The following is a 12,702-nucleotide window of genomic DNA, read 5'->3' as shown; positions in this document are numbered from 1 at the left end:
ACTCACAACTTTGTGGAGAGAGTTATGTTTGGAGAAAAATGATGAATATAATAATAGTAGATAGTTGTGAAATAAAAATGATGAATAAAATGTGATTTTTTATGCATATACAATTTTACCTTTATAAGTAATTGTATACTAACTTTATAAGTTTAAATTATAAAAATGTATTTAGTTTTAAAATGTGTAAATAAATTAATATTTACTTACACTTTTTTAATGTAAATAATAATTATACTTTTAAAATAGTTTAAAAATATCAAATAAAAGTATCACATAAAGGGTTATATGATTATTTAATGATTAGATGTACCTAATAATGTATTTTGCTTATATGCGATAGTGTGAATTTGATTGGGTAATTTAGTTATTTATGTATTTTTATTCAACTCACTTTCTTCTCATCCTTGGAAATACCAAAATTTGGCATGGGACCCACTCCTTTTCTCTCTTTCCTTCCCCAACCAAAAAAGATAACTTTGCAAACTACCATTAGTTTCTCTCTTCTTCTTTTCTCTCCTCTTATACTCACCTCAATTAAATGAGGCATAGGGTGCTCCAAAAATGTTGATCAATATAATTCCAAAACTTCTTGTAATACATATATACAAGTAATTCCATAGCATTGAGATATAGTTTTAGATTAAGGATTGAGTTAGTAATTGACTAATTGTTGGTGGTGGATTTGGCTCATCTCCAATATAATACTAGAGAGTCTAGTACTAAGTTCATATCCTCCCATATGACATTCAAAAAGGTTTAAGAGTTTAGATTTAATTTTATTTTTAAATTAGATAAATGAAAACTAAAAACAAAAATGTCTCCTTCACATTCCAGTATTGAATAGGAGTTATGTTGGTTGATAGTATAGATGGTAAAATGGGCTAAGCTCGTGGACTAGCCCACATAGCATGCAATTTTTTGCGGGTAGTGTATACATAATTTGTCTTTTTGTACGCTATACCCACATATATTTCGCAATGCGGGCGGCCCGCAAGCTTGATGTAATAAAAAAAGATGAAAATTTCAAATAAATTATTGCGTAATGTGATTTAACTTCTTAAAAAATTGTAATGTAGTACGATTTGTTCATCTTCATATAAAATATCAAATTTTAAAAAAAAAATCTCTTCAAATATTTTATTTAGTTTTTCTTTTCTATTTTATTGTATTAATTTTTTTAATATTTTTATAAATACCTACGGGTCGCCCACATGCACATTAGCTCATTTTAAAACGGATAGGACATGTCATTTTGTTCGTTAAGATAATACGTACATGCCTGCACCCGCTTAAAATATTGTAGACATTTGTTGACAGGAATGATGATCCATTTTGCCATCTCTAAATAGTAGTAACTAGCTTTTTTACCATAATGGCATAGTACACATCTATTTGAAAATATGTTTCAGTGAAAAACTTTATCACAATAGAAAAAATTACATTTATATTCCAATTATATAACCACTGTTGTTTGTAAAGTTAAAGTTTTTGATCAATTATTATGAAACATGGCAGAAAAAATATGATGTGTCTCGTTTTTTCTTTCTTCCTTTCTATTTATATGTTCATTTTGAATAAAAAAATGTGTTTCTATTTATCTAATATGTTTAAAGAGGGAAATATATATGCACTGACAATGTAAAAATTTATATAATAACAATATAAAAAAACTTTTACATTGTCAATGTATATATTTTTTTCTCATATCTAAAAGTTCAAATGTTCAATGTTGCATCATAATTATTTTCAATATTGCCCTTTTATTTAATACTTTATTGATTCATGTGATTAATAAGGAAACTAATGATTACCATTTACCAGCAGGGAAAAATAAATAAGATAAAATATAATAAATGTCAAATAAATACACCATCATTATATTTATTTCTTAGTGATTATGTTATACTTACCCTGCAGACATATATGATACTCTTCTTTTAATGGATTTAATATGTATATACTGATATTGTAAGTGTTTTTTAAAAATATAATATATCTACATTGTTATCATAAAGAATTTGTGTACCAAAAAAACTTTGATTTAGTGGCATAAAATATTTAAAATCAAAATATTAAGAGTTCAATTTCTTGGAATAACACTTATTAAGAGGTAGACATATATCTCAAAAACATTAATTCCTTACATAAGACAGTAAGAAAATCTTATCATAAAAAATGTGTGTGGTCCCATATAATTCTTATTCACTTCTCACTTACTCTCTTCAAACCAAAAAGACTTAACTTCTATCTTGCCATTTTCTTTCTACTCCGATTGGACTATACCAAATGGGGCTAAAAGTTAGACTATGTTAACAGTTAATTAATACACTGTAGTTACCTCAAAATTTTCATCATTGATTCAGCTAATAAAAATGAGAATATGTGTGAATAATAGGAATGAGATCACTATGCACTATGCACTATGCTCTATCACCTTTTTCTGATTTCTGATGCAAAAATCTTAATCTTGTAGAATAAGAAAACATAACTCTCTGACACACTACTTTCTTTCTCTTTTCCTCCTCATAAGTCATAACTTACATCCCATTGTTTTTCTTTCTCTGCCATTTTAGAAGCACAAAAAAAGGAAAACATTTTCATGGAAGGAAGATATATATTATATACCCATATAGGGCAAAGCTATATGCTAAATATAAGCTGAAATATGCTCATAATAAATTTTGCATCTCAGATGAAAATTATATAGTACACTACAAAATGAACAAAGGAACAAAGAATAATAGAAAAGTACATAGATAACAAGATGCTAGAAATATACACTATATGCCAAATATCTGCCATATAAAAAGGTGAGAAATTAAAGTCATACACACATTTATGCTCAAAGATAAGTATTTTGAGTTGTTTTGTTTCCCCTTTTAATTTCAGTCAAGGATTGAAAAAGTAGTCCCCACATTTGCACTTCCAACTTATGGGTTTGTAGTTGGAAAGATCATCACTTCTGGAAGAGTAAGTAAATATTGCTCTTGTTGAAGAATAATGGCTTCTATGTCTTTGAACTATTTCTTCAACTGGTACTTGAACTGCTTCACAGTGACCACAACTTCTGCATCTTCCTTCACACTTCGGAGGTCTTGACCCTATCTCAGAATTCACCACTATGTCCAATCTCCTCTCTTTCATGCCCTTCTGAAAAAATGTATGGACTTATGATATGATTTTTATATATTGTTACTATATCATTTATCATTCATGTATCATTGACTCTTCAAAAAGTAATATAAATATATAAAGGATGATATACCGAGTGTATATAAATCTTTACAGTACATCGACATTATATAAATATTACTCAATATGGTGATCAAAATTTGATGTCTGAATAACAACATTAAGTGTAGAACTCACTTTATGAGGTTGATTTTGTACTGGTGCAACTTCAATAAGTTTGGAAATTGCCCTTCCTGCATGCATATACACTTATATACATAAGTTGGATAAAAAAGAACTTGTTTTTTTTTTCCATGTGAAAATAGAATAGAAGCAAGGTATAACCTTCAGCCATGAATACTCTATTGTTGAAGATAGAAGTTGAAGCTGCAAAGAGAATAATGAGGCAGTATATTATAACATGTCTATATTTGTGCAAGTAGAAGCAAATTTGAGTTCTGTCCATCTTCTGAGGGGAAGAAAGAGACTGCATAAGAAGGGAAAAGTTAAGTTTTTTTGAGTTAACTAATACTACACACCTTGATGGAAGATAAATGAGTGTAGAAAAGAACAGTGTGTGACAGAAAAAAAGAGTGAGAGAGGAGAGCGGTTGATATATATGGAAAAGAATTTCGATGAATTTGGAATGTTTGAAATACGTTATTATATATGAAGTCTCACATTATATAATATTATAGTATAATATCATTGTTATATATTGGACTCAAGTCCTATATTATAATGTAAACTATATAGAAACACCATATAGACACTTGAGCCCATGCATGTGCTAGAGTTTGTAATCATTATTTTCTAATAATATCTTGATAGTCAATCAAAGTTTCCAGGGATATAGACACAATTAGTCAAACTTCGTTACCAATTTCTCTTGTTTATTCTTTTCTATTTATTTTATGTCCTTTTATTTGATAGCTTCCGCTCCACCAACAATCCTATCCAATATTATTCCATCAATCATAATAAAGCAAAATAACGATAATAATAATATTTAATTGATATCTCTATATGTGGCAGTGTAGAAGAAGACAGTGAAGACAAAAATTCTGAAAAATGTGTCCAAACTTGGGGTCAGCCAATAAATGGCACGCCTATAATGCAAAGGTAATAACCCCTTTCAGTTCACTCCTTTGTTATTTCAAGTTCTGTTATTCATATTTTACTATACTCAAATTATTGTACGGCATCTGTATTATTTATTATTGTACAGATTTCATTTGTTCCATGCACTCAGAAGATGTCAACTTAGACCATCCACCATACACTGCATATTTGATAAATAGTGTTTTTTTAGTGAGAGATTGCATATAGATGGTAGAAACTTTGTTGATAGAAATAAATAAAAGACATGCTTCATTTAGATGATACTTATACTTTGAAATAGCTAAAAATATAAATGACATCTAAGTTTGGAGAAAGAAATGAGTGTTACACATTCAGGAGTGAGACTCCTCTCAAGTAATGGAGAGATAAACGACTTTTTCCTTTGTATTTTAAAGGTAAAAGTGTAATATCATTTTAAATAAAAGAAATATGAATGTTAATATATGTTGCATTTTCTTTACTTTTACATAACACTTAATGGAGAGGAGTCTCACTCCACATTCAGACACATAAGCTACCTAGGTTGTCGAGCCTTCTAGAAACTCTGCTATATATCATAAGGAGACAATTGTTGAAGTGAGAGGAGCAAAAAGAGGCATATATCCAGCTCAAGCAACCTTATGAGTACCAAAATACAATACAAAAAACAAATACAGATGGCATTGATTGAGAATGAGACTCTTTATTTGCTTTACAATTTTCATACATATTTTGTATAGTAGGAAAAAATGTATGAATTGATCATATAAGTTTTAGACACTATCATTATATTATTTATTAATAATATTTCATCATAATCAACTCTTAATAAAGTAATTCAAAATAGATAATGTAGTGAATATAATATGTATAAATCTTTACATTAATATTACATATATATTACACTTTTTTATAACCTTATTAAAAGAAAATAGATATTCTAACAGGCCAAACATGTCATATTTTTCCCAAGGAAGTCACTGAAGATAGGAAAATAGTATTAGATAGAGTACCATGTTAATAAAAAATGAACCCAATTACTCCAATGAATCTCTTTTATAAACAAATTAATCATTTTCACCCCTATTAAAAAATTAGTTAAAAAATTAATTGTTTCAATTTAATAAAAAAAACATATAGATAATAGTAATTATTATTCAAAATGTGGTACATAATGAATTATTTTAATTAAAAGTAGCATTAGAAAACCGAAAAGGGTTAAGTTTGTTTATATTTGAGACCAAGAAAATATTGATAATTTTTTCTTATGATTGAGACCAGAAGGAGTATTTGTTATATGAAACATTAATGCATCTGCTTCAACCGGGATCAATTCCCTCTATTTAATGATGTTGGATGGAATGGTGGGTCAGTTGAAGGAATGGCTCGAGTCAACTTTTTATTTTTTACGTGTTTAAACCTATATGTAATTGTAAGGTTGTTTTCCTTGTAATATAAATATCATTTGTTCAAATCCTGAAAATCAGATAGAAAGTATTGTTTAGACTACAAAGTCATACCTAAAGATAACTTCACGACCTAACTTAAAGTTTTGCTTATAGATGTAAGGGTAAGAGTAGAGTTGATAGAAAAGGCCATGACAAAGTCTTAAAAATCAAGTGGTGAAAATTGAAAGATGATCAATGAAAAAGCTTTCAACAAAGGGTTTTGGAGGAAAGATTTTAGGAGGTACAAGGAAATATTAACAATATGTGGGGTAAAATGATCATAAGATAGTTAGGAAGATACAAAAGTTGGTACTAGGTGAATCTAGATATTTTGAACCAAAGGGTAAAGATTCATAATGGTGGGACAAAAAATTGTAAGACATTTAAGATGAAAATGAAATATTTCAAACACGCATAAAACTACCAAAAGTTGATAAAATACAATGCAGTTAGAAAACATGCCAAGAAAGCGATTGATGAAATATATGATGAGTTATACAAATCGCAAGGTAAGAAGGGAGGGGGAGGAAACATCTATAGGCTTGCAAAGGTATGGAAAGAAAGATCAAAGATTTGGACAAAGTGAAATGCATAAAAAATGAAGATAAAAAAGTCGTACTGAATGATAAATATATTAAGGAAATATTGAAGAACTATTTTAACAAACTTTTCAAAGAGGAGCATAATTCTTTGCATTCTGATAGACTAACCTAAAGAGAATGATCATACTATGAAGCTATGCAAGAGGATAATTGAGTGAAGATTGAGACAAAGAGACACATTACTAAAAACAATTTGGTTTTATACTAGGGATATCAATCATGGAGGCTATATGATTTTCATTGACGGATGTGAAATGTACGATGGATATGTATTGTACGATTAAGGATATTTATTATGAGATCAACCAGTAAGAGAATGCAAGATATAGTTTTAGAAGATTTCCTTATTGCTATACCAAAGATCAATATTGAGTCCATACTTATTTATATTTGTCTTGTATGTGTTTACCGAGCCAACCAATAAGAACCAATGTGACAGATTTGATATTTATGAATATATTGTCCCAATACTTATGTTAGGCAGCATATATAAGCTGTTTCATGGCATTAATACTGCAGAAATATATGCCTGATACGTCAATAATAGAGACTCCTGAAGAAGCTGTATCATGAAGCAGCAAATGAGAAAAAACATGTATGATCTATCAAAGTTAGCAAAAAGTGGGTGAGAAGATTAGTGAAGAATGCTCTATCAAAATTACGGGACAAAGCAACCATCTTTCATTTAAAATTTTATTTGGATTTGCATTTTTAGATTATCATTTATTTTAGGAAAATTTTGAGAAAAAACATGAATTTTGCTCCTGACCTTGGCACGGTTTTGATGAAAATACCAACATCACCAAAAAGAAGAAAAGGAAGATGACTTATGAAGACAAATGAAGATAAAACTTCAAGACATTAGATTAAGTTTTTGTAAGTACTTCTATCCTAAACTCTTAAGTATACAAGTATAATTGCTCAAACTATTTTTTAGAAAATGTGAGACACTTTTAAAAACTTAAAACATTTTTAAAAAATAGTGTGTAACAGGTTACTTCATTGAGTAACAGGTTACATGTGTGAGAAAAGAGTTATCCAACTGAAAAACTGATTTTTGAAAGCTGAGTAACCGATTACTCAAAATAATTTTTAAGCATCTGTTAGACAGAAAGTTTGAGTAACCGATTATTCAAAGTGAGTAACCGATTACTCAATGGAAAATTCAAATTTCAAGTGGACAGAAAGTTTGAGTAACCGATTACTCAAATGAGTAACCCATTACTAAGAGCTGTTGGAAGTGTTTTTCAGATTTCAAAGTGAAAGGTTTTCACTCCAAACGAAATCTCTTTACTCCAAACAACTCATACACTTTCAGAAACCTTTAAAGGGTGTTTGTAAACTCTATATAAATGCTCTAAACTCTCACACAAACAACACACAACTTTCATACAATTTTCTCTCAACTCTCAAAAGCTTTCGCACTTTTTCTTAGAATTTATCTTTGAACTTTTTGCAACTTGTTCTTAAACTTTCAAGTTAATTTTGCAAAGTTGCTTCAAGTGTTTCAAAGACTTTTACAAAGAGCATTATATACTTCTATATATATTCAGAGTTTGGATTGTAAGTTACATAAGTTTCATACTTGTAAAGACAATCTGCTATAGTTGAATATTCTTCATTCTTGTAAAGAATTCTTTCTTTCACGGGTGTGAAAAGAAAGGGGAATAGATTCACTTGGAAATGTGTTTTCCAAGGGTATAAGAATTAGGGAGTGTGTAAGGTACATAGAGATCTCAGGGTGAGATATTGTAATTGCAACTCATAATTCTTAGTGAAAAATCTTTTGTGTGGCAAGAGTACTGGACGTAGCCTTCGATGGACAAGAAGGTGAACCAATATAAAACTCCTTGTGTACTCTCTTCTCCTTATCTCTTTCATTTTATTTCCTATTATTTTTTCTGCATATCACTTTAACTTTGATTGTGCAGAAAAAACGGTCATTATTTTAAGACAACTAATTCACCCCTCTCTTTATTGCATTCTGATACTTACAAGCTTTAATATCATTTTCATTTCTAGCTGCACAAGGAATCTGGACAAGGATCTGCTGTCCAAACCCTATCAGACCCTGTCCTAGACCAGTCATATTATGTCACGCCAATTAAAAAAATTAAATATTCATAACTTTATCAGTTTTGTTTCATTGTGATTGGCTAGAGACGTGATTGATGACATAGTTGGGACAGCAACTCCCCTTCCAAGGAATCTATACAAACTCTTGGTCTATCATAGTTGCCATTCTGGTGAAAAGCATTATCATCAATTGTCGTTGCTGCTGCATCATCACATCATATAGAAGATATATTACCTGTATTTAAGAGATCGTGTCTGAGTTCTTCTCTCTTTGGCTAGCTTAATTTGTTTAACTTATAAAAGATTCACCATGTGTCTTGTGGGTCTATCATATTACTCCACAATATGCAACCAATGATATCACAGACATTCTTTGCATGAGGCAAAAGCAGTGATAATGGTTCAGCTTGGCAAGGAAATTATTAGAAGATAACGATTCAAGGAAGAGTTGAGCGATGAGTCTAGAAGGGTAGATATAGATTTACTAGAAAAAAGGGCAAAGTTAGTGTTGGGTGATGAAAAGAAGTTTTCAAGAATAAGACCTAGTAACGAGAAGAACTAAAATTGGAGAGAAAATTACAATGAAGCAAATCTAGCCCCTGATCAAGAAATATATTTTTCGAGTTTTAGAGAAAGTTGAAAAGGAATGTGAAAACTGAAAAGTATCCATGCTTGAACCATAAAATGCCTCTAACCTCAGGTATTATAGTTACTGAGTATGATGTGCAAAATGAATGCTTTTCTGTTTTCCTACCAGTAGGGTGTGTATTTGTGAGGTGATTTTAGAACTGAGATTTGTTGTCTCATATTTTATCTCAAGCTAATAATAAAACAAAAACATGAAAAATTATGAAGTTTGAAATTAGATTTTTATCGGTGATTTTGATGAATGGAAATGGTGGATAAAAGAATATTTGGAGATAATGAAATATACTCATAAAAAGGTTTCAAGGCCATCCTTTTCCAACCTTTTCCTTTTGTTTCTATGAAAAATGGATTAATGGCACAAAACAATACTTAACGAGAGTTTGATCTTTAGGTCCAAACTTAGTGGAAAATATATTGTTAAAATGTGGTAAGAGCCATGAAAAAAAGCTTCTCGATGAGTCAAGAAATGTATAAAAGAAAGCTTAAATAAGCTTAAAGAAAGAAGAATGAGAAACAAAGATGAATAATATTCTCATTGAATTGATTGAATAAGAAGTGAGTCAATGTGACTTATTTATACAAGAGAAAAGAATGAAAAGAAAGCTTGTAAAACAAGTAACTAACATAAACCTAACTTGCTAATTCTTCACTTTCTAACTAACTATCATCTTTCAAAATAACCTATCATATACATTTAATATATATAGAAAATGGGAAGAAAGGAAATCCTGAATCCTTTTCTTAATAGCGGCATATTCAATTTATATGTGGAATAATATTGAGAGCGAATTTTTTCCTAAAATCATAGGGATACAAGTTTCATAGTGAGATGAGGATTCTTAGTAGATGGTGAGAGTGGAAAGGTTCAATAATTCTGGAGGGAGTGGAGATCTAATGTCCTGGATTATGTCTCATTTAGTTCAATTAAAATGTATCATTTAGTCAAAAATAAATTTATATTACTTGATTTACATTTATTGGATAGAGACAAAAATTTTGGGATAGAAAATCCATATTAATCTTCTGGAGATTAATCACTTTATAGGTTTTTTGACTACTAACTTATCCTTAATTTGAAAGGGTCAAATAGAAGTAGCTCTAGAGCATGAAGATATTATCAAAGCAACCTATGATTCGATTGATCTCTTTTTGACTTCCTTTATGCTATTTTGCTCATGTTTCTTTTATAAACTCACTTCTTATAACATTTTCAGATTTGGTCCCATACATCCTAAAAAAACAACCCTAAGATTTTTTTTCCTATATAAGGTTTTAGCATGGTACACATCTATTGTCACACACATTGTACCACTTCATGTCCCATAGATATGTAATTGGTCAGAAAAAATATATTTAAGTTAAAATTTAATTATTAAATATTTTTCTGACCAATCATAAACTCATGGTACATGGAGTAACATAAAGTGCGGGACACCAAATGTGCTCCAAGTTTTAGCATGGTACATCCGTGATGTAATAAAAAATTCAATGAAATTTATGCATGGAATTATCTTTAATTTTACAATATACTTTACATTGAAATATTTATTGAACAAATCTCTAGCACTATGAATATAGATAGTATATTATATGTCGAATCCATGGCTACTTAGAAAGATCGCAATAGGATCCTCGTTTTTGTAAACAACTATATCATGGTATTGAATTTGGATCCTCTCCATTACTGGAAATGGAGAGTCCATTACCATGTTAAGATCATGACACGTGACAAAAATAAAAATCCAACAGTTCTAATTTTAACTCATTTTTTAATAAAATAAATTATATTTATTGTTTCTCCTTAAAATCCAGTACTGGAGAGGAGTTGGACTCCATGGTATTATATGCCCTTTGAATTATCATTACTGAAGACACAATATTACTTCATTTTAACTATAAACATGTTTAAACCAAAAAATAGCTAAACTTAAAGGATTAAAAAAACTTATGTAGTCGAGAAGACACTGTCTAATGTGGGAGCCATAAAGTAGTCTGATGATAAAGAGGGCGGTAGTAAGGAATGAAGTGCAGGAGGTTGTGAGTTCGAACACTATCAATGCGTAGATTTTAAACTCTTTAAAAATAATTAAAATAATTGGAGGAAATTAAATAATGAATTTGGCTACATAAACAACATTTGATCCAATTTGCAATAGTAATGACATAGGGACATATCAACCTAATAATTATTCATGTAATAATAGTAATGACATATCAACATCATTTATTATTCATGCATTAATAATTATTTATATGAATATAATATACAATGGATAAATGATATATCAACACTACAAAAAACTTTAGACTTGAACTCATTTTGTATTTGATGCACTTATAAAACTTTTATGTTCATGGTATTAGTCAACCCATCACTTATAAATTTAATGTGCTTTTATAATGTTTTTGCTAATTATGTAGTGTAAGATTGTTCACAATTATATCTGCATTTCCGGTAATTAATGTGATTTTATGATAAAATAGACAACCAAATAAAAAAATATAGTTATTGGAGAAAACAAATAGATTATAATACATAATTTTCATTGGCCTTAACAAGAGCTATTGTAAAGCATGAAGAGACAACTTATTGATGACTTCAAAGATTCTTGAGTTTGTGTTGGTTATAATCAAACTACTAACAATAAAGTTTAAAATGTATTGATCGTGAACGTTTTTTACACTATCAATATATTATTTAACATTGATTTATATTACTTTTATTTAAAAATCAATAATAATAACATATAAATGACTGATAGTTACTAACAGTATAAAAAACATTTATATTATCGATGTATATGTATTAAATTATTTTTTAATGTCTATTTATTCCAGCGACCACATAACAAAAAAAAGTACCAAGCACTAATATTAAATGACATATGAGATTGTTATAGTTAAAGAGATAAATGATCTTACACAACTTGATCAAAATTACCTCCTCTTAAGTTGTAAATTGGGTTTCATTCAAAATAATAACAACTATAAATTTATGTTTATTACATATAATATGTGGGGAACTTATCTCATATCCCAAAAGTTCTCATTTCATATATCACTTATTTTAATTGGTTGAAAATTATATAGTGAGAAAAAAGATTATTACACTCACGATAAGAACTTTTTATACTATTATTGTAACATCTATCATTAAAATTTAATTATTAGTAACTTTTAAATATAAATAATAAAAATAAATTATAAATGACATAATAATTATGTATGATTTTTTGCACCCATGAATATATATTAGAGTAAATTACACTCACACCCCCTGAGTTTTAGTGAAATTACATAAACCACCCCTCACTTTTCTACACTTACACAAATCTCCCCTATTTTTTAACTTTCATTACATTGACCACCCTTGCATAAGAAATAAGTGTAATCTTTTAAACAAAAAATGTGATAAATGCAATTAAGTTAAACAAAACATATATATTGTGTAGACAAATCTAAATAATATACAAATCAATGTATCTTTATTATTTTTTGTTACAAAATGCATCAACAATTCTAAAGAAATATTGTTCAAATTATTCTTATAATATAGTTTAACGAACCAAAAATAATAAAGAAATATTGAGTCATATATTATTTGGACGTGTCTCCACAATATATCATGTTTTGTTTAACTTAATTGCATTTAT

General features: G+C 28.9%; 1 protein-coding gene across 3 annotated transcripts; it reads right to left on the bottom strand.

The window, feature by feature from the left end:
* LOC109344238 (EPIDERMAL PATTERNING FACTOR-like protein 2) lies at positions 2,677-3,770 on the bottom strand. Of its 3 annotated transcripts, none has more exons than XM_019582911.1 (3): positions 3,520-3,770; positions 3,355-3,428; positions 2,677-3,153 (listed from the first exon to the last, which is right to left on the bottom strand). In XM_019582911.1, exons 1-3 carry the CDS (start codon positions 3,665-3,667, stop codon positions 2,893-2,895), a joined length of 483 nt encoding a protein of 160 aa, XP_019438456.1. In that variant the 5' UTR covers positions 3,668-3,770; the 3' UTR covers positions 2,677-2,892. The 3 variants fall into 3 exon arrangements, with proteins under 3 accessions (XP_019438456.1, XP_019438457.1, XP_019438458.1); XM_019582912.1 differs by having other exon boundaries at positions 3,373-3,428; XM_019582913.1 differs by having other exon boundaries at positions 3,394-3,428.

This window comes from Lupinus angustifolius, chromosome LG03, assembly GCF_001865875.1.
Source record: "Lupinus angustifolius cultivar Tanjil chromosome LG03, LupAngTanjil_v1.0, whole genome shotgun sequence".
NCBI classification, from domain to species: domain Eukaryota; kingdom Viridiplantae; phylum Streptophyta; class Magnoliopsida; order Fabales; family Fabaceae; genus Lupinus; species Lupinus angustifolius.
The sequence above is the reverse complement of the archived record's forward strand: the minus strand, read 5'-3'. Positions and strand labels throughout refer to the sequence as shown.

Coding starts and splice junctions, on each gene's coding strand:
- LOC109344238 (XM_019582911.1), bottom strand. CDS start 3,667: ATGCAGTCTCTTTCTTCCCCTCAGAAGATGGACAGAACTCAAATTTGC. Junction 3,429..3,519: donor TAGAGTATTCATGGCTGAAG/GTTATACCTTGC, acceptor ATATGCATGCAG/GAAGGGCAATTTCCAAACTT. Junction 3,154..3,354: donor AAGTGAGTTCTACACTTAAT/GTTGTTATTCAG, acceptor ACATTTTTTCAG/AAGGGCATGAAAGAGAGGAG.